Source organism: Vicia villosa, unplaced genomic scaffold (assembly GCF_029867415.1).
Source record: "Vicia villosa cultivar HV-30 ecotype Madison, WI unplaced genomic scaffold, Vvil1.0 ctg.000423F_1_1_1, whole genome shotgun sequence".
Classification (NCBI taxonomy): domain Eukaryota; kingdom Viridiplantae; phylum Streptophyta; class Magnoliopsida; order Fabales; family Fabaceae; genus Vicia; species Vicia villosa.
Genome location: NW_026705200.1, coordinates 423,583 through 447,010, shown reverse-complemented (window position 1 = coordinate 447,010; position 23,428 = coordinate 423,583). Strand labels below are relative to the sequence as shown.

Here is a 23,428-nt window from a genome sequence, read left to right as displayed (position 1 = left end):
TTGCACAAGCCAACAGTCGATGACTAACGTTTGCACAGATAATCCCTGTGACTAACGACCTACATAAATAACCTCTGTGACTAACACCTGCACAGGTACCCCCATGTTACTAACAACTTCTAAGACTCTCTAATCCTAGACTTCTTGGGACAGCTAACCTTCACTCGGTCTCTAAAGGAACGATCAAACAACCTTTGATCAAAGGTTTGTTTACATTATAAGTATTTCTAGACAAGCCGGATGTAAACTCTCTTTTTAAAATTTAAGACTATAAGAAAAATGAAGCTATTAACAATCTTTACAGAGTGAGTGTTTTTCGTTGAAGTTCCTTAGCTTCTTCTTTGAGTCTTCGAGCCTTTTTATAGCCAATAGAGAAATATAACTGTTGGAGGGAAAATTCCCAATCTTGCAGAATGTTGGCGGCTTGCTTGTAGTGGGAGACAAGATATTGTGTAACACCCGTCCTTTTCTTGGAGTGGAGCGAAACATTCATCTGTACCTTGTACTTCTGTACTACAATATAACGTTAACTTTTTCTTCTTGAACTTCAGAGGCTCCCAGCATGAGTTGGAAGAAAAAGAATGAACATTGAACTCTTCAGAGCTTCAAGTCTTCAGATTCTTCAGAACCACGTCTTCAGAGCCTTCAGCACTTGGTCTTCAGAATCCTTTTGTCTTTAGAAACTTGAGTCTTCAAAGCTTCAAGTCTTCAGAGTCTTTAGAACCACATCTTCAGTGTCTTTCTGCACTTGGTCTTCAGAACTGGTTTCTTCATAACTGGTTTCTTCAGAACTTTTTTCAGAGTGATGACTTCAGATGCTTCTGCTTCGGAATTTATTGCCACTATTCATCAAAACATTATAGCACGGAAACATAACCTGATGGTTTATGTTGTTTTGGCCACGCCTTCTCATTAGAATCAAACTTGTTTGTTAATTACTCAACAATAACAAACGTTAGCATAACAATAGCAAAATTTGTTCATACATATTATTATCATCAAAACTCAGAGACGTATTGCAGAACCAAATCTTGTTCTAACAGATTCTCTATTTAGATATCAAGACTTTTCTTCAGAAAAGCTCTTTCTTTATATATATATATATATATATATATATATATATATATATATATATATATATATATATATATATATATATATATATATATATATATATATATATATATATATATCTGAAAACATTGTTCTATTCTGAAAGACTCTGACACTATTGTATGTAATGTTATATGATTTCTCTCTCACTCCTCAAATCAGTTATCTTACTTAAGATACATATTTGATCTAGGAAGCCTTGTGTCATACTTCAAAAAAGTTGTTGCTATTATTTCTGAAAGACAAAGTTATGTTCCTACTGGCTCTGATGTTTTCATGCTATCATAACAAAATAGTTTATGAACTACTCATCAAATAAATCATCAGTAAAACAAAGATAAAAAGTTGATCTCTTCCAAGCATATTACTTCAGATCAGAAGTATATCATTTGAAGATAAAATCAAGAAACTTTCTCAAGAATAATTCAGTACAACAGTATGCTTGAATAAATCCACTATTACCAAGACGTTCGTACTATTCAGATGTTGTCTTTCACGCTATCATGATAAAGCTGCAAGCTGTCATACCCCAAATTTGCCCTACCTTTCATATAATTTGCAGTGTAATTTATTTTCGAATAAGTAAGATAGCACAGTTGGCAAAGGAGCATGCGTAAGGAGGTATAACTGAGAGGTCATGAGCTTAAATCCCACTTCCCGTACTTTTGTATTTTATTTATTTTTCAGTTTCCTTTCATTTTTGCATTATTACTTAAAAATCACAAAAATAAGTATTTTTTTTATTATTTAATAATTATTTTCGTTTTCTATTTTAGGGATATTTTAAAATTAATTGTTTTATTCTTAAATCTTTGATTTTATGCACTAAATAGACAAAATCCCAAAAATAAATAAAATCTTTTTCAAAATCAATCTCTTTTATCATCAAATCAATCATAATCAAGGGCCCGTGGATACATTCCTAATATGCAATAACTTGGTCTCTAAGGCTATGTTTGGTAGTTTGGAGGGGGAGGGAGGGGAGGGCTTTGGAAAATGGGAAGAATTAGGTGAAAAGAATAAAAGGATTTTGGGTAGGAGGGTTTTGGAGGGTTTGGTTTTATTCATAACACCAAAAACTTCGTAAAATGGGGGAACTCAAAAATTGTATTGAAGGAGGGTTTTGGAGGGCTTACATAAATTATCCGAATATCTTTTAGGTTGTTATACTATTTTGAAAATTAAAATTTTTGTAATGATAATGACTCTTTTATCATTCTAAACAAAATCATTTTTTCAAAAAATGTCAAATATTTTTCTATATTTTTTTAAAAATTCATTTTCAGAAGTCTTCCCCTCTCCTTCCATCCAAACTCTCAAACATAGCCTAAGTTTCAATCAGATCCAATCCATCATTTACCCTAATCTCTCACTATAAATAGACCCTATCTTTTACTACTTGATTAATCAACAATTCACATTTACACTACGAATCCACAATTTTGCAATTTCTTACACATTTCATTCACAAACTCACTTTTGCAATTTCATTTCAAAACTTTTTTTTTCAAAACTATTTGACCAATGATTTCCATATGAGATTTCGTCTTTTTTTTTTTTAATTTTTATTTGTTCGTTGTTTAAACTAGATGATGAATCTCTGATGGTTTCCTTTTAAATCGACAATTTCCGACCTTTTATCTTTATATTACACACTATTTTATCTGACTTTTCCCCCTAAATCTAACAAATTTCCACACTGCATAGACTCCCAATTTAAACGTACATATACAAACCAATTCACAAACTAACAACTTTGCCACGTTCTACACAACTTTTTTTCTTTCTTTTTGTTCTGTACACATTTACCATCATTAACCACTCAAACACACATTTTTCGCATTCCACTCATAGTTAATCTTATTTCTGAATCCAAGGATAAGTCAAATCTCCTTCACCCCTTAGCTTCACGTTTTTAAAAACAAATCTTTACTGTGACTATAATTTTGTTATATAAAGCAACATCCTTCACCTTAATTTTCACTATCATTGCCACTAAATAACGACAACTAACCAACCTGTGAAACTTCGCAAAATCTATAACATCTCCACAAAGTCCAAACAATCTCATAAATATATGAATAAAGGCAAAACGAATTCACAGCCTCCTGTACACGAAAACAAAAAACAATAACAGTTATAATTATTTGAAACAACAATCACTAACACTCATCACTTGCAGATTTAAAATGAATCAACATAAGAAGAACAAAGCTTAATCGAAAGATTAAAACAAGAAAGAAGAAGTTTGGCTTAGAACTTCTGTCGAACACGTGGTGAGCACGTTAGCAAGCTTCTGAGCCAAACAACAGCAAAAACAGAGTTGAAATCATAAAGAAGAAGAAGAAGTGAGATCGAAGCTCCCCCAGCCGCAAATCCATCTCCGACGTGTTCCACTCTCCGATTGTTGTGGTGTTTTAACATACAAAGGTTTATTGGCATATACAGATAATGGTAAGGATGAATTATATTTGTAACATTTTATCTATATATTTTTTGTATAGATAGTATGGTAAGGAATAATACTCTCTCCGTTTTTTATTATAAGTCACTTTAGAAAAAAAATTGTATTTAAATATAAGTCGCTTTACAATTCCAATAAATAATTAATGATATTTTTCTTATTATATCTTTAAATATTTATTATTCTCTCTCATTTCAGTTATGGAAATTTATCTTTCACATATCATTAACGAAAGACAATTTTATAAAAACCTTCATAATTTCTCATTTTCAAACAATAATTATTAATTTCCTTAATATGTGTGAGAAGTCTAAAACAACTTATAATTAAAAACGGAGGTAGTAGTTACTGTAGGGAAAATTCATGTTTTTATGTTAATTGTGTATTTATATGGTATGATATTATACATCTTACATAGGATAAAAACATGATGTGTTATTATAATCTAATGCTCACATGATGCACCATAAAATTATCATTTATTTAATAGTTCTATTTCTAGTTTAACATAATATAGTGATATTTTTTGTGTACTATTTTAAAAAATTATTAGGTTAATTAAGTTAATTAAGTTTAATTAAATTAGTTTTATTAGGTTTTATTTATTTAGTTTTATTAATTAATTTAGGTTATTTATGGTTATTAAAAAATAAATAAAAGCATAATAAACGAGAAGTAAACAAACACACATAGCAACCCTAATATTAGAGAAGATTCTCCTTGAGTACAAGGGAGGTGAGGGGTGTCTAATGTTAGAATAATAATGCAAGTGCGAGTAAGTGTGGAAATAGTCCCACATAGGGTAGGAATATCGTGGCTTGAGCATTTATAAGTGGGAGAACCCACTCACCTACCACCTTAAGGTTTTAGGTGGATAAGTGGTGTGTCTCTCACAAAGATGCATAATCCTACACTATGTATCAACGCTCCTAGTAACTTCCCCAACACCTAACACCTTCCCCTCACTTAATTGACTCCCGAACCCTTAGCTTGGTCACGACGACTACCTTATCTATACCTTTTAGGGTTTTCCCGTTATCTCCCGGTCCTTGGGACAAATAAATAATAGTGGCGACTTCATTGAATTTTTTTTGTCGGCCGCGACACAAGCTTCAGGCTAAGGAAGTAACTTTTTGTATTATCCAACATCTACACTTGAAATTATCCGTTGGAAAGTAATAGTTGGATCTCGAAAGGAATCTTCTCATCGCCAATGCAAAAGATGCAATGCTACTGCTTATAACGAATAAGCCACACAAGCTCATATACTGAAGCAAAGCGAAAGCTGTTGCAAATTGATGAAAGTTGAAGCTGAACAAAAAAGAGGATAAATCATGAAGAGAAAGAAAAGGAATAAGAGAAAGAAGATTACTACAAGATGCTACCCAAACATTCATCAAATACATCTTTATAGAATCATGTAAAAGCAAGGAGTTGTTGCTCATATCTTGCTTAACACTTTTGTGCTATACTTGTACTTAAACATTTGTGCAATCTTCTTAATAGAAGCAATCATGTAAACACAACTTGTAAATCAATTTCTATTGATTGTTCCTTGAGTGACTAGTTTTAGTCTATATACTCAAGAAGACTTTGACAATTTGTCATCGTGGGGAAATCTTCTTTAGGGGACCAGTTAGGTCAGAATTCTAAAAGGAGTCATTGATAGTTATATGTCTTAGGGGACCAGTTGGGTCATAATTCTTAAGAGATCACTAACAGATTGATCAATGCTTTGGTTGTTAGTCACCGGCAGTTAGCCCGTGCAATTGTAATAATTTAAATGATTAGTGGATTAAGTGCTTTTCTAATGCAAAATCACCTTGGCGGGTGGACATGACTAACCTTTTCTAAGGGGAACCTGGAAACTGAATGTGTCATCTTTCTCTTTATTGCGTTCGTTATTGTTTATCTTGCACAGATCATTTTTCTAAAGGGAAAAGTTTTGAAAACCCAATTCAAACCCCTCCATTTCATGTATTTTTCTCTACCTTTGGTATTGTTGGAAACTCTCAAGATCAAGTCTTGGGGGAGACGAGTAGGTCCTTTAGTTTTGATCAAACCTCTATAATTCTTTTTGTCCTCCTTCTTCCCTTATCTTTTACTTTATGCTATTTATTTGTATTGTTTAATATTTGAAAATGATTTTAAAACTCTAATTTAAGTTAATTTGCCAAAAAAATTTCAAAACCATATTTTTCTGAACCACACAATTCACCCCCTCTTGCGTGTGAAGTGTAAAGTCCAACAAGTGGCATCAGAGTCTAACTCATGTTTAATGGACCAATTGTCTCAAGAGGAAAATGAATTCCTACACAAGTTCTGTTTTAAACTCAACACCACCTTTTTGAAAATAACAACTTTTAGTTTTGGCAAATTAAATTCAAATATTTTATAGAAAAATAATAGTTGATGGTCCGGTCTACCCTACTCCTCAAATTAATGATAAAATAGTAAGAAAACCCTTTTTCTTTTTGAAGACTAAGTTATTTTGACCGGTTCATCCTAATTAAATGTGTTATGTATTCGGTAATAATTGCGAGCAAATGTTTATGTTTTGAAGAATGTGACATCTTAGTTTTGTGATGAATATTTTAAATGAATTTTTACTCTAATTTTATTATTATTCGCCGGGGTAAATTAGGGTGTTACACCAAGTTTTCCAAAGAATCATTATGATAAGAGTCATGATCAGATTGTGAATTTGAGAGCTCCAATTTCTACCAACATGTTTGAATAAGCTTTTGGAACTAGTTCTATCAATGTTCATGACGAGCAATCGCTCCATCCAATGCCAGAAAAGTAAGGTGTGCCCGTATCTAAGAAATATTCATGTGTACGTGTATGTTTGTGATCGACACATCTAAGAAATAGCCTTGCAAAAAATTTAGCACTCTAACGCTCTTGTCTATATGTAAATGAGCGTTAGGGGGGAGATGCTTTTTGCACCCCGGTAACACTCCAACCTCAATGCCTTTTAAAATATCCAGAGTTTAAGTTTGTCATGAACCCCTTACTAATATAACTTCCCTGGTGAACATGTCAATATACTCAAGTAACGTCTCCTCTTACTTTGTGGAATGGTTCTAAGAAAGACCAATATATTCAGTTGGAGTTTGCGTGTTGTGAAGTGGGATGTGCGCTCATCGCACAGTTTTCTCCACAAATTTATGGACTTGTCAATTGTGATAACTCATTAACAACACATGGGTATTTCACCATGTCTTTCTTTTATTTGTGTTGGCACACTCTTGCAGGATTCTTTCATTGGATGTGTTTAATGTAGTGTAATTTGAGAACCAAACGGGGGTCTTGAACAAAGTCATCACGACCCTTTTCATAAGCTTCCAACTTTGTGAAATTCTCCAAAAACTTAGGGATGTGGCATTAATAATTAATTTTAGGAATGAGTTCTATCGACAGTGAGTGAAAAACTAGTCAATGGAGTTGTGCTCGTGCTTTCTTTGTGAACTAAGTCGTCATGGTCCCTTTTGTTTTAATATTTGTAAAATTGATTTATATTGAAATTAATTTTTATAATATTTAAAGTATTTTATTTTTGTTTCTTCTGATAAAAAAAATCTAAATATTTAAATTTTCATGAATTATAAAATAAAAAAGTGACATTTAAAATGATTAAGGTAAAGAAACAAAAATGAATAATTAAATAATCATTTTATCTTGTAGTTATAATTTGTTAAAAAAAAATATTATCATTATAATTAAAACATAAGGAAATTGCAAATACATCCATAATGTCTTATTTGTTAGTAGAGTTTACAAATAAATAAAGTTAACAAAAAAAAATGCTGAGATTAAATTATTACCTAAATGCATATTGATTTGAAAATCAAAATAAGTAATAATATAAAAAATTGTTGAGTGAAAACAATGTTTGAATTTGAAAATGACATAAATTGAAAAATGAAGATACACACATTCAGTTTTTACGTTTACTATATTACCTTTCATTGCAGCAAATAAATTTAAGTGTGATAACATTAAAACCAGAGTTGAACAGAAAGCGGGGATAGCTCAGTTGGGAGAGCGTCAGACTGAAGATCTGAAGGTCGCGTGTTCGATCCACGCTCACCGCATTCTATTTTGAAATAAGCATTTTTAACGAAACGAAACAAACGCTCACCGCATTCTATTTTGAAATAAGCATTTTTAACGAAACGAAACAAAGAAAAAACTGAAAATAATAAATGGAGATGCGGGGTATCGATCCCCGTACCTCTCGCATGCTAAGCGAGCACTCTACCATCTGAGCTACATCCCCATGTTGTTTAATTGCTTGGAAAGCCAGTATCTGTTTGTTATACTCCGTTAAGAAACTGTTGTGTTGTGGGCATAAATAAACATAATTTAATTGTTAAATAATAACTTTAAATCATATTTGTGAGTCTCACACATAAGTGAAGAGACCATGTTTTGTACAGGTGATTCTTTTTATATTAAATCATTCATTTTATGTACTCTAAATCGTAATAATAAAACCATAAATAATCTTGAATTAAAATAAATAAAGTATTATTATTTTGATATATTTTCTTTTACATGCTTAATAAACTCAGCCTCTTATTATTAAAATATATTAATCTAGATTGTTTTTTTTATGACCCCAATAACAAGGTTGAGTTCAAAAAAAATTATTGTTATCGCATCCAATTGTTCTTGAATATTGTTCCGTTCGAGAATTAAAAATCGATGATCTACCTCCACGAAGGAACCAAAAATGAAGAGTGTTGGATAGTAAGAAAATTGACATAAATTTAAGATGTGAATGACTTTATTGATATAATAGAAATTATATGTCTTTAATTATTATTTTATATTATATGTAATTTATTTATATTATTTTAATTTATATTATTTGACTTTACCGATTCATAACACATATCAACATATATCGACTATAATATGCTTGAATTCTTCAAATATTACGAAAAATCAAATGTATTCACCTTCGACTATGTAGAACACTGTTTGACACTACTACACGCAGGCCACTCGTAAGCAACCATCGCAACCTCGATTGTTGCTAAGATGCAGTGCCCCAAACTTGCCTATTTCCATGCTTGGTAAGTACACCCGCTAGATGGATCTCCTTGATTTTGAGTCTAGATTTAAGAGTTTCTTTCTTCATTGTATGTAAGTGAACTTATTCTATATAAGTTAAAACCAACAGTGGAACACCAACTTCTTCTTAATTTCTAAGAGGGTCTCTATGTTGGATCATAAAAGTACCTATTGTGTACTTTAACCAAGACTGAAGCAACAACTTACTCCGATGGCTTACATTTAGAAACTAATCACTAATGGATATAAAATGTCACTTACATCTAAAATAAACTAAGTTGTAATGTCATTGTTAAAATACATGTTCACATCAGTTTTCCGTAGCCAAATGTGGAAATCATGACATGGAAAAGGTGGAACAATTACAAATCAATGATGTAAAAGATGAAAATCTTGATATGAATATTTTTTATATTTTACTTGGTCGACATTGGCAAGTGTATAATGATATCACTTATTAGGGAAGGGATAACATGATGATGTTTACAATGGAAAAGGTGGAACAATTGCAAATAAATGATGTAAAAGATAGAAATCTTGATATGAATATTTTTCATTTTTTACTTGGTAGACATTGGAAATTTGATAATGACATCACTTATTGGGGAAGGGATAACGTGATGATGTTTACATGGGGAACACATAAAATTGCTATGGCTCCTGTTTTGCACTTTGATAAGAATGTAGAAGAAAAAAATATAGTTTCTTGGTGATAACGTAGAGTGAAATGAAGCTTGAGGAGGCTATTAAAGAAACTAAACATTTATGTTAAGTACAAACTAAATAGGTGATGAGTGTTGTAAAGAAAAAAACAAGAATTCCAGAAGAGGTGCTAATGGTTAGAAAGGATTTCAAGGAGTTCACCTCATATGAGCTACCAAACGATTTTCCTGCTATGCGAGATAAACGTATGGAAGTTAAAGTTTTCAACATGAGAGAAGATGTGATGGCGTTTCTGTGTAAGGAGAGGTTTCAAGTTGGATCTTGCAGCAAGCTCCATCCAGATGAAGCCCTTTATATATCCTTGGAATACTTTTCTCTCCTTGGAATACCTTTCTTGTCGAATTCACCAACAGAAGTCAAGTTTCTCTTTAAATCAGGAGCACGCCTGACTTCAGTCAATAACCTTATTGACTCATCATGGAGATTGAATCTCACATATCCAACACCTGCAATCTTACCTCCATGATCTTTCAGGCGTTCAAGACACACTTTTCTTGTGTGACCCTCCTTCTTACAATAATAGCATCGAGTATCAGATGCTTCGCCATTATAAGACGTTTGCTAACTTTTGTCTCTCTTCTTGTCGAACTTACTATCCTTTCGCAAGAATTTACCTTAACGGCCAAACCTTGACCAACCGTCGAAGTTTAATGCTCCTTTCGTTCATTCAAGTCCTTAGAATACAAGACTGATTGAACTTCTTCGAAGGTCAGAGACTCCCTTCCATACAAGAGAGTTTCTTTGAAGTGAGCATGTGGCCTAGGCAAAACGCACAACAGCAACAACGCTTGATCTTCATCATCGATCTTTACATCAATATTTTCAAGATAAAAAATCAGCTTGTTGAACATATCCAACTGCTCAGCCAACACTCTGTCTTCAATCATCTTGAATGAATACAAAGCTTTCTTCAGGTAGAGTTGATTTACCAACAATTTGGTCATGTAAAAACTTTCAAGTTTCACCCATAATCCTGATGTCGTCGTCTCTTTTGATACATGTCGAAGAACCTTATCACCAAGGCTCAACAGCGAAGAACCTCATCACCAAGGCTTAACAAGATTGCGTTGTGGGCTTTCTCGATCATGGTCGTCTTTTCTTTTTCCGTTAACGCAACATCCATAGCCGCCGCTCCATTTAATGCTTCCAAATAACCCTGCTGGACCAGTAGGGCTTTCATCTTCAAGCGCCATAGACCGAAATCGTTCACTCCGGTGAACTTTTCAACCTCATACTTTGTTGAAGGCATCTTCTCCACGCTCACCGCACCAATTTGTTGTGAAAACGATGCGAAGAACAAAGTATAATAGGAAACACAATGGGAAGCAAGAAGAACAACAAGGAATTGGTTATAACTGCTATTCTTTACTTTCTCTTTAAATCAAGATTACAAGTGTTACAAGAATAACAAATAATCCTCTCACCCTAAATTAGGATTTGTCGTATGCAATGGTAAGAGACTAGTATACTATTTATAATAAACCTAACATACTAAACTAACAGACTTTTTCACAAATACCCATTACAAGATAACTTAACAATTTGACATAACAAACAGGCCCAATTCGAAATACTAACAACCCTAACATTTCAACACCCACATACTAGAACACACTTCGACTACAATATGTAGGTCTTTGACAGCAGCATGCGAACAAACTTTGACCTCATGCATATTCTCTGTCGAACCAAAAACTACCCTTCGACCTAATAGAGTTCGATTCAATTCTCACAACTTCAATTTCCTTTATTCTCAAATAATTTTTTGTAATACTCATTCACATGTTTCCTTTATTCTCAAACACCTTGATCATTCTTCAGCCTGTTTATTTTGTTTTGCCCCTTCTATTGATAATCTTCATGTGATAATAATAACTTATATTACAATCTCCATCAGCTAGCCATCGCACTCTAAATCTTTGCTACCACATAAACTCCTCTTTTTTAAGAATGTCACTAAGGTCCTGCTGCATCTTTATATCTAACTTCCTGATACCCTCAACACTATCTCTCCTTTGAAGAATACTTTGAATCCCTTTAAGTCTGCAAGTGTTAATTCTTTCTCTGAATGCATTACATTTTTTGATAGATACTTGATCTCCTCCTTTTTTCTCCGATGAACTTGCAATATCATTAAAATCACTAGCTACCATCCAAGCCCCATCAGCATTCTCAGAGATCTTCTTAAAGTCTTCCCACAAAACTCTCCTTTTATCCTCATTCGGATTAGCATAAACTGAAGGAAATAGCATCAACTTATTTAGATATATAAGTTACCTACCTGATACATAAATGAGTTATCAAATTACTTAGGGTTGTGAGTAGAATATGTTATCCGTGACTCTTTGTAGAATATAAGCTGCTTAGATCTGCAACTAATAAACTTAAGTATGTTGGTGGATGGAGAGCATAGCATGATGTGTTCCATAATACATATCATGGGTTGATGGGAAAGAAACTAGATAAGTTATCAGACTTATATGACTAATTCATTTGTCCATGTTTCTTATATTAGAATTCCATGTATTCACTACCTTGGTGATAGAACTAATGCAAATGAAAAATCTGTTTATTGAGTATTAGGACCATTTTAGGCACACATTCTTCTAGGACTGTGCAATGCCAAATTCATGTTTAGTTGGTCGAGAATGCTTATAGATTGAGACCACTGATGATGAATGCCAGTAACATGATGTATGCAGTAAATTCAAGCAATGGAAATGAAAATGGAAATAAGAACAATCCCATTACAATAGGAACAATGTCATTTAGATCATTACTTTGATCTTATTTGTCAATTATTTGACTGTCATATATATGCCAAAAAAATCACAACCAGATGCAATATAATAAATATACAATTAAGCGCAGTTGAATATGTCCTAAAGCGAGACCAATTCTTCATCAAATACGACTCCGGTTCCTCGTCAACTTCCTTGTCGTGAGCTTGGGTTAAAAGGTGACCGAGACCATTTGTTAGAGCTGAAGTTGACGTCAAAGCTGCTTTCAATATGCTAAGACCCTGCAATGCAACATTTTAGAATGACCAATATCAAAACATAACTTGCAACTACATTGATTTATGAATATGGCATCAAGGTTTCAATTTCAACACCAAGATTTTTTATATTGCCCAAACCACAACACAATTTAAAACAAGAAAACTAGAAGTATATATGAATATAGAATAGTCTTTCATACCTCCTTGACACCAATGAAGACAACCTTTTCAATGATATTACTAGGAGGGGTTTCTAACTGATTGAGTAGAGAAATAGTTGAAGTCGGAGACATTGGTTCTAAACTCAAATCATTTGTAGCCATAAACAATGATGGTCCCTTGACATAACCTTCTTGAGCTTCCTTATTAGATGATTTGGGATCAACTAATTCCATCTTTGTAGCAGTAAGGAAATTGTATACGCTAAGATTGGAAGTTAAATTGGTAACACGATGAATTCCATCTATAAATTGATAATCAGAATAATACAAAGAAGAGGGTGGTTCATAAATTTGTAATATCTGTTTGCTTGATTTGAACTGTGGGGCAATGCAAGGAGCAACAAGCTTGCTCTTTACATCATCTATCATCATGTATTTATTTTCATCCAATTCAGTTATGCTTCGGTACAAGGAATCTATGCAGCCCAGCGAAGAATCTCCTCCTAACATGCACACAACTCCTCCCAAAGGAAAAGTTAGAAAACTAACAAGGAAGTCAGCAAAATCTTCTTCACCTTGAGCAAACAATATGTCACCGTCGGTTTTTCGGAAAAACAATTTCAGCTTGAGTTGAATACTACTTTTATTTGGAATGTCACACTCACAAGTGGTAAAACTGGTCCCCTCAAGAAATGGTTTGTTTCTTAAGAACAAATTAGTCAAAGATGACTTGGATAGCAAGGAATACTTCAACAGATCCAAAATCTGTTTAAAATACAAAACAATGAAAAGGTTATAGAACATTGCACAAAATTGGCTAGCGAGGTGAATGATTTCAACAAATCTGAAATAGGAATGATTAAATATTACATTTTCAATTGATTCTATCTCAACTTCTTTGTAAAGTGAGATACTATTACTAACTATTCAGTATCATACAAAAAACAAGGAATTGAAAAAACCTGTGATTTCTGAGTGATGATTGCAGTCATTGTCTTCACTGAATCAGAGTTTTTTATTCCAAAATTCTTGAGAACATCAAAGCTTGTATCCATTGAGTTAGGCAAAACCCTAAGATCATCCGTAACTAAAAAAGTTGGACAATCCTGGACAAATCCATTGCACACTTTATCTTTTTTCATTAAAATTAGATGATCCAAAAGACTCCCACATTCACATCTTAGATTTCTAAAACTGCTCAACAATTTGTATTTACAACTAGCCCAATCGGAACAGATGAAGAAGGGCCTAGTGGGATCGACAGCATCATCAATGTTAAATTTAAGAGTGTCGCAGTAATCTTCAGATGGGTTTCTCGGATGCAAAAGCATCTCCTTGCATGAGTTTGTCGTAAGATAAGATAAATCAAGATTTTCTACACTCTTATAAAGAGAGTTGAGAGAACCAAGTGTAAGAGGTTCCATGGTTGTGTGGTTTTGGATAAGTCTTGCAATGGTTCCTAATGGGATTGTTAAGAAGCTGCATAGGATGTCCACGAAATCCTTACCGGCTTCTGCAAATAAGACTTTGTCCGTCTCTTTGTTCACAACAAGTTTCAACGACACCGTCTTCATGGTTTCCGTATCTTCCTGCATAGCTATAAAAAATGAGTTAGTTTAACGGGGACGGATCAATGTTGTATTGTAGTTGGCGGGGAGGTTGATGAAACCCTAAATCACCTAAAGAAACATATATGTAGATGTTGGAAATACTATCATTTAATACTGATACTATAAATTTCTAAATTAGGAAATTCCCATCAATGATTCATAATGTATAAGGCGTGAATGAATCTGCAGTATTTAATCGTATTTAAGTTTTTTGAGATTTAGATGTATGATGAGAGAAATTTTAACTCTCAAAAGTGATGTTATTCTACCAAGGTGGAATGAGTTGTGTGATTTAGAAATGCGATTAATTGGTATGTATCACTGTAAAATTTTACAGCAGTGCACCATTACCATTCATATGAATTAGTTTAATAGAAATTAAAATAAAAATTAAATAATTTTAACAAATTAACGATTAAGATTCTCTGATAATATAAAATTTCTTTGTAGATCTGAATGGACGGCTTGATTAAGAAAAATTAAATCACTCAATAGTTTTAAACTTATTTATTTAGAAATAACCTTTTAGTCAGGCTAAAAAAAGTGAAGAGTAATTTTAATAATTTGATTGTCCAAATTTTTTTTTTTTTAATAATTTGATTTAAACCTTTTATGAGCATTAAACATAAAATTCATTTCATCCATTATTTGGGCAGAACATTTAATTGTCATGAAGGTAAATTGTCCTCAAATAAAAATATTTCTCCCTCTGTTTTTTAATGTCATTTTAGCATAAAACTCTTCAATAATCAATATAGTGGATTGTTATAGTTGTTTTTTCTATTATACCCTTATTTATTTTCTCTTTTTAAATAAATTTAATGATCATTTTCTTTTTTCAATAACTAATGAAGGGAGTTATTAAAAAATTAAAGGTATAATTGACAAATTATAATATTAAACTATAAAAATGACATTTAAATAGAAGCAAAAAATTCCTCTAAAACGAAAATTAAAAATGAACGGAGGGATTACTTTATAAAATATAGTCATATATTGTACCCAAAAAAATTGTCATATAAAAATAATTGTCCATATATATATATATATATATATACAAGGCCTTTTGCTTAAAGATTATAATATGATTTATCTTTTATATTTTACAAATATTTGTTATCATAATTTTTGTTTAAAATAGTAGAATTTATATCAAATTTACATGTTATAAAGTAAAAGAATAATTTTTATATCATATAACTTAAATATTAATTACTATAGATTTTAATACACTAAATTTTTTAATATTTACAAGAATCACCGAAAAAAAGTAAATTAAATATTCATTATTAAATATTTTAACACAATAATACTTTTTATATTTAAATAAATTTCTAAATTGAGGTTATGGATAAATTATTAAAGATTTTAGCACAATAAAAAATTAATATCAAAATTAATTAGGGAAAAAGGATAAAATACATAAAAAAATTATATATTTTATTTGAACAAATTTTTAATAAAAATCCATAATACTTTTATAAACACAATAAAAAAAGGTATATTATTTTTAACTATATTATTTTTTTAATAAAAACTATAATATGTTAATACATGTTTAAATTGTTCCACATTAATATAAATATAAGAGAAACTAATAGAATATGAGAAAATTGTAAAATAAAACACAATAATTAAATATTAGTTTGACAATATAAATATTAATAATCTTTTAAATTTATATACTAAGCGGGCCTAGCGGGCTATTTTTTATATACCATAAAAAATATTAAATTATAACTACATAATACTTTTATAAATACAATAAAAAATATAATATATTTAATATAATATAGTTTTAAGTAATTATATTGATAAATGTAAATTGTATAAATTAGTATTAATATAAGAAAAACTAAGAGAATATGAAAAAAATGTGAAGTGAAACTCAAAACAATTAAATATTAGTTTGAATATATTAATGTATAATATTTTAAAAAAAAAAGATCGAATAGAATAGAGATAAAACATAATGACGTGAGAAAAGCCAATGTGTTATTTTGGAGTAAGACAACATAAATATTAATATTCTTTTAAATTTATATACTAAGCGGCCCTAACGGACTATTTTTTATAAAACAATGAAATAAAACTCCATAAAACTTTTATACATACAATATATATATATATATATATATATATATATATATATATATATATATATATATATATATATATATATATATATATATATATATATATATATATATATATATATATATATATATATATATATATATATATATATATATATATATATATATGATGAGGGATCAAATTACACCCGAAGAGTTACACCACGAGTTACACTCGTTCAATAACTACATCTCGAAATAATATTTTTTAAATTCAACCGTTGGATTGAAACATAATATCATATAGATCATACCTATAAAGTTTGAGCTTAATCTATAATGATTTACTATATCATCAAGATATCCAAAGATTAACGTCAAAATGAGCTTTCATATAACGTTAATTTTGATGTTATTCAATGATATAGTAAATCATTATAGATTAAGCTCAAACTTTATAGGAATGATCTATATGATATTATGTTTCAATCCAACGGTTGAATTTAAAAAATATTATTTCGAGATGTAGTTATTGAACGAGTGTAACTCGTGGTGTAACTCTTCGGGTGTAATTTGATCCCTCCTCTATATATATATATATATATATATATATATATATATATATATATATATATATATATATATATATATATATATATATATATATATATATATATATATATATATATATATATATATATATATATATAATTTTTAATAGGGTAATGCTAACAAGTGCCCCGAGATACTCTTTAAGGATCATTAATTAGATTTTGAATTCATTAATAATCTTAAAAAAAACTTTATTAATTGTATTATTTAAGACAAAAGATTTAATTTTCTAAACCATAAAAAAAATTTGATACGTTACAATTATTACATTCAATTTTTATTTATTGCTACTTGTTGTTTTTGCATATTTTATTTTCAATGCCTAGTAATTATTATTTTCAAAAAACACTACTATTTGTTTTCATATTTAGTTTAAAAAATATACAGTGGATAAAGTGTTTTCTTTATATTTTTTTTAAAATTTATCAAAATATTTGAATATTTAAATTGAATATGAATTTTTATGTGTTTTTTAGTTATTATTTTTTGTTTTTGCAATATTTTATTGTTAATTTTTTATGAGTTTTAATTTTGCTTATTTTGTTTTTAGTAAATGAAATTCTCATTGAAATGATAATAGTATTGAAATGAAGTTTCAATAGAACCTTTCACCAAAAAAAAAAAAGTTTCAATAGAACCCCAAATTCATTTATTTTCACGTGTATAAATTATGTTGCATATAAAAGAGAAATTGAATGAATAAATTAATTTGAGTCAACGTAATAATTAGATATATTTAATTACCATTTTTTCATAAGAATAAAAATATAACTAATGCTTATTTAATACTCATATAATATATTTTTAAAAAATTTATATATGTTAATATATGTCTAAATTGTATAACATTCATATTTTTTTAAGAGAAACTAATGGAATATAAGGAAATTGTGAAGAAAAATCAAAATAATTAAATATTAATTTGAATATATAAATGTATAATATTTAAAAAATGAAGGATCGACTAGAATATAAATTAAACATAGTGAGGTGAGAAAGTTAATATGCTATTTTGGAGTGAGATAACATAAATATTAATATTCTTTTGAATTTGGGGTTAAATATATAAACCCCTGGTAATGTTAGCGAGTTTTGTTTTTAACCTCTGGTAAAGTTTTTTTTTGCAATCACCCCCTTGTAATTTCCAGATTCCTTCAAGGACCCCTAACTGTCACATTGCAGCAAAGATTCTCTCTTGCTGCATACGTGGCAGTCCACGTGGATTTTTTTTATAATTATTTTATAATTCTACGTGGAATATTTTTTTTTAAAGAAAATTAATTTTTTTAATAATTTTGTTACTGCTTTATTATGAGGGATGAATAAAATTTCGCTAATATTACAGGGGATGTTCATAATAAAGTTATTAAAAAATAAATTAAAAAAAAAGGTTTAAAAAAAATATATATTTATTCCACGTGGAATTTAAAATTAAAATGAAAAATCCACATGGACTATCACATAGGCAGCAAGAGAGAATCTTTTCTGCTATGTGGCAGTCAGGGGGGTCCTTGAGAGAATCTAGAAATTACAAGGGGGTGATTGCAAAAATAATTTTTACAGGGGCTAAAATCAAAACTCGCTAACATATTTACAGGGGGTTTTTATATATTTAACCCTTGAATTTATATACTAAGCGGACCTAACGAACTATTTTTTTTTATAAAAAATTGAAATAAAAATCTATAACACTTTTATAAATACAATAAAAAAATTGAGATTATATTTAATGTAATATATTTTTAATAAAATAATTTTTTATTTATAAAAACTATAATATGTTATGTCTAAATTATATAATATTTATACTAATATAAGAGAAACTAATAAAATATGACGAAATTGTGAAGTAAAACACTAAATAACTGATGTATAATATTCTTTTGAACTTATATATTAAAAGGGCCTAACAGGCTATCCGCGGCCCATACGGACTAAACCTATTGAGTAGCGGGATTTTTAGGGTCGGACTTAAAAAACCCTAAAAAATATAGGGCTATAATTTTAAGGGTTAAGCCTTATGATTTTCCGGACTTGGCGGGCCGGTTCATATGGGCTAGTCCATTTTGACGGCTCTCGACTTCACCTTCAGAGTCAATCTAAGTATCACGCAGAAACTCGAAGTTTGCAAGTCTCCTTAGTATCTGTCTAATTCACTATGGTCTCTGAAATTGTGTAAGTTCATATTCACAGCCATGTCCACCTTTAGAAGCTCCACCTTCAGGGGCAGGACCACCTTCAGATACTGGACCACCTTCAGAAGCTAGATTACCTTCAGAGACTAAATTACTTTCAGAGGCGGGATTACCAAGCTGGATTACCTTCAGACTCAGAATTACCTTCAAAGTTAGAGTCACCTTTAGAGGCATATTTTCCTTCAGAGTCAGGCTCACCTTTAGAGTCGCCTTTAGAGGAAGAATCTCCTTCGGAGGAAGATTCTCCTTCAAAGTTAGACTAAACTTTAGAGGGGGCACCTTCAGAGGCAGGTCCCATAGAGGCAGGATGAGACTTGTTCTAGTCCAATGTTTTTGATTATTTCACTATGACATCTCTGCTCATAGCGTGTTGACTGGACAATGGCACTTAAAAGCATATGTATAGTGCTAACTTATAAGCAACATGATGACTTTGCTTCTATCATCTAATTTCCTTCAAGTAGCATTTGGTACATGTTTGTAACATATAGAACCAAACACCTTGAAATGGCTCACACTTTTCTTTGTTCCAGTCCATTTCTCAAGAGGAACTACTTCCTTTAACTTCTTTGATGGACACATGTTGAGCACATATGTTGAAGTGGAAATATATTCACCCCAAAATGTGTGAGGCATATTCTTTTCCTTCAACATGTTTCTTGTCATATCAAGAAGAATTATATTCCTTCTCTCACCAAGACCATTGTGATGTGGACTGTATAAAGCTGTCACCTCATGCTCAATATCGTGCTCCTTATAGAACTGCTTAAATCATGTTGAATTGAACTCACCTTCACCATTAGTTATGAGGATCTTCAACATTTCTCCACTATGATTTTCATCTTTCACTTTGAGCTTCTTAAACTCATTAAACACCACATGTTTGAACTTTATGAGTGTTACCCATGCCATTCTTGTGAACTCATCCACAAAAGACACAAAGAAATTGTTTCCTCAAGTGAAGGTACCTCAAATGACCCACATACATCAAAATGCACCATACCCAAATCATGGGTTTCTCTTGGAGGCATTTCTGATGAGAATGGAAATCTTGGTTGTTTGCCTTCCATGCATATATTACATGATTTCTCTGGTGCAACAATCTTTGGAATTTCATGTACCAAATTCTTGGAACTCAGATGCTCTAAACTTCTAAAGTTCAAATGTCTCAATCTCTTGTGCCATAACTCACCTTCCTTTACAACACTAGTTAAAATAAAGTATTGAGTATCTGTTGTTTCAACATTCACCTTGAATGTTCTATTTTTTCCCAGTGCAGACTACATAATCAACTTCTTGTTACATTCATACAAGTTCAAGAGATTATCCTTCATGATGACTGAAAACCCTTTCACAACTAGTACATTGTGTGTTTTGCTGACTCAGACTGAGTACGTTGTCCGAATACCAGGCAATCAATCACTGGATTTTGTGTGTCTCAATCATCTACTGAAGCAGCAAAATATTGAACCTTAGCCTCCTTGATTTGTGAAATTCAATGGCTCTCTTAGCTCTTTATAGATTTTCATATCACATTTTCTACACCTGCATCTTTACATTATGACGACAAATTTGAAATTTATCTAAATTCACATTTTCCTTGAACGCAACAAACACATGGAATTGGACGGCCATGTCATTCAGGAAAAAGTTCAGTTCAAACTGATCCATCTCCTGCTTGTGCCTTCGAGTTCTCAACCAACAAATATCCTAACAAAACCACTTCATGCTCCTCTTTTTAACTCTCTCTTGTCCAAATTAGGACTATGTCCCATACATACTCCAATTTGTGGGAAGGTCTCAAAATAGCTAAATTCACAGTATGTTTGGAACTATGTTAAGTTAGCCAAAAACACGTCCAAGAAATTTTTGCCGTGAAAATATAGAAGCTACAAAACCCACTTATCACGTGACGTAGTTTCTTGCCATGATTTTCTTAAACGTGCCGCACTTCCAAACTTATAAATGGTTATAAGTTAGTTAGGATATTATTTTCATATCAACACTAGACTTTACTACCAACAGAAAGTTGCAGAAATAAATAAAGCAAAAACGCACAATGGCTTACAAAATCTTGTGCAATTTACTCTTATGCAATATAAATATTAAGATTTTAAAAAATAGTCGCGGTCGCATTGCGCCTTTTGCGATTTTGATCGATACAAATGTTGTGTTGCAAATAAAAATAGTCGCGGTGTAAATTTATCACAACATTGCACAAAATAGAATTCCAATAAAAATAATAGGAATCCTATAAAAGTAGTGTGATTTCATTTTTATAAAACCAAAATTTTAGTTCAAAATTTCAATCTTTTGATTTTCTAAAAAGCCATTTGATTTGTACTTTAAAAATAAAAAATTTCGTCAATAACAATGTGTAAACATCTGTAACAATGTTTCACAGACATAACAGTGTTTTGTCGTGGTCATAACGACATTTCGTCTATGATTTTTTTTCTCATCCTTCAAATAGCAAATAACGATATCGGAAAACTCTGATACTGTTTTTTCACAGCTCGGTCTACGACCATTTTTTAAAACTATGATAAATGTCATACTTATACAATACTTTTATTGTTCAATATAAATATCATACTTATGCAATTCACTTTCGTCTAAACGATTTTAAACACTTGACACAATCTTGTGAGTGTATTATCAATTACATAATACTAAACACTAAATACAATCTTGTGAATGTATTATCAATTACATAATACTCTTGGACAAAGTGTCTCTATATTCTTGATTTTGTCTTTTTTCTTCACTTCTTCACCAAATAAACAAGATTCTACATATTACATAAGCCTATTAGTTCTCCAATGGAAGTGTACTCATTCCTATTAAGCATAACAGTTAAGTAAACTTCCATTCAAAACATTGATTCCAAATACTGTAGTAACGTTTAGTATTATAACATCTCTATAATATAAAAAGTACAATCACACTGATAAACAGAAAATTGACAACATTATTATTCATTTTATTTTATAGTTTAACGTTGTTTGGATCAAACTAAACAAACATGTCTGAAACTGTTGGAAGCTTGATCTCACCCTTTTGGCAAAGAGGAATAGTGAAATTGCCAATAACAGGAAGATCAATAATCAAACCAATATCCAATTGATAATCAATGTCCCAATCAGCACCAATATCCTTAGCCAAACTAATAATTATGCTATGAGGCACTTTCACCAGCACTTCAAGCAGTGTTGTGTCACTTGCCTTCAATGATCCTGGATCTGGTACTGTCCCTGATGCTATCTCCCTGGTTGATTATAACCAAACACAAAAACAAAAAAATATAAAACATCATGGATCTAATCAAAACTGAAAATGAAAGAAGGGTGCAAAAAAGAAACAAAACCTTGCAGCACTTTTGAAGGAGTAGGTGATTTCACAGATTGGAATTGAAGTTGAATAAGGATTTGAAACATTGACCTTAGACAAATACTCAACACTCTCGCGGCTCACGCGCTTGAAATCAACGTCGGTTATACTCGCCGTTGGTTTCGGCATTTCACCGATTTTCTCAGCAACGTAGTTTTTGGCTTTGTCTAGTAGCTGCGACATTTTCGACATTGTAAATATCAGAATCACACAACGACACCTTCAACCCACTCTCATAATTTATACGCAAAAACGAAAAAGACAAAAAAAATAGTTGGCGTCGCACGTGTCCCCACCGCGTTGTCAGATCCGGAATCGGATTAGATCCGGTGATGATAATAATAGTAATAAGGTTGTTGTCATGTCGGTGTCGTTTTCTTCCTTAATTGTTTTTTATCCTGTGTGGGTGAAGCGCGTTGCGTGTTATGCAGTCGCATCGTATGCCTCGTTGATTTTGATTTATGATTCTCCATTTCTTTCTTTTTATTATGGAGAATAATTTTGAGAAAATATTATATTTAAATTTAAACAACATGCTAGAGAATAAAAAAAGTGGAATTGGGTGATTGAAAGGAGAGAATAATAGAAAAAATATTGTTGATGAGAAAACTAACCTCCATGGGAAGGTTGGTATCGTTGATGGTGGTGTGATCACGTTGATTGTTGAGTAGAGAGAAGAAAGTGAAAATTGTAATGAAAGCAAGCATAGGAAATATGAATGTGAGGTGAGTTATGGAGGGTAACGTGCTAGTAGTCCTACTAATAAGGCCATAAATTTCTTTTTATGGAAACACTAGCCACAAGATAAGGGGGAGAAAATAAAACTAGAGAAGTACAAAAAGATTTTTTTTGTGACCCTTCGTTTTCTAATTCCAAGTGCTGCATTGCTATTGGTTTAGGATTTTCTTTTTCCATCTTTCTGACAAGTTTACTCAATAGAAAGGTTAAATTAGTAAAGCATCCACTTGTTCAAGTCGGCAACACATGTACGAATCATATAAT

General features: G+C 31.1%; 2 protein-coding genes and 2 non-coding genes across 7 annotated transcripts; 1 reads left to right on the top strand and 3 right to left on the bottom strand.

Moving 5' to 3' along the window:
• The first annotated feature begins 7,601 nt into the window (after positions 1–7,601).
• On the top strand, positions 7,602–7,674 carry TRNAF-GAA (transfer RNA phenylalanine (anticodon GAA)). Its single transcript has one exon. It is a non-coding gene; the product is annotated as a tRNA-Phe (tRNA).
• Positions 7,675–7,786: 112 nt separating this feature from the next.
• Positions 7,787–7,859, bottom strand: TRNAA-AGC (transfer RNA alanine (anticodon AGC)). The gene has a single exon. It is a non-coding gene; the product is annotated as a tRNA-Ala (tRNA).
• A 4,250-nt stretch (positions 7,860–12,109) lies between these two features.
• LOC131628113 (uncharacterized) lies at positions 12,110–14,478 on the bottom strand. Of its 3 annotated transcripts, none has more exons than XM_058898977.1 (4): positions 14,224–14,478; positions 13,507–14,141; positions 12,584–13,309; positions 12,110–12,404 (listed from the first exon to the last, which is right to left on the bottom strand). In XM_058898977.1, the coding sequence occupies exons 2-4, from the start codon at positions 14,137–14,139 to the stop codon at positions 12,192–12,194; spliced, it is 1,572 nt and encodes a 523-aa protein (XP_058754960.1). In that variant the 5' UTR covers positions 14,140–14,141; positions 14,224–14,478; the 3' UTR covers positions 12,110–12,191. The 3 variants fall into 3 exon arrangements, with proteins under 3 accessions (XP_058754960.1, XP_058754962.1, XP_058754959.1); XM_058898979.1 differs by having other exon boundaries at positions 13,507–14,133; XM_058898976.1 differs by having other exon boundaries at positions 13,507–14,478.
• A 7,249-nt stretch (positions 14,479–21,727) lies between these two features.
• Positions 21,728–23,199, bottom strand: LOC131628112 (desiccation protectant protein Lea14 homolog). 2 transcript variants are annotated; one of them, XM_058898974.1, is made up of 3 exons: positions 23,041–23,199; positions 22,404–22,600; positions 21,728–22,304 (listed from the first exon to the last, which is right to left on the bottom strand). In XM_058898974.1, exons 1-3 carry the CDS (start codon positions 23,131–23,133, stop codon positions 22,052–22,054), a joined length of 543 nt encoding a protein of 180 aa, XP_058754957.1. In that variant the 5' UTR covers positions 23,134–23,199; the 3' UTR covers positions 21,728–22,051. The 2 variants fall into 2 exon arrangements, with proteins under 2 accessions (XP_058754957.1, XP_058754958.1); XM_058898975.1 differs by lacking the exon at positions 23,041–23,199 and having other exon boundaries at positions 22,404–22,658.
• Positions 23,200–23,428: the final 229 nt, after the last annotated feature.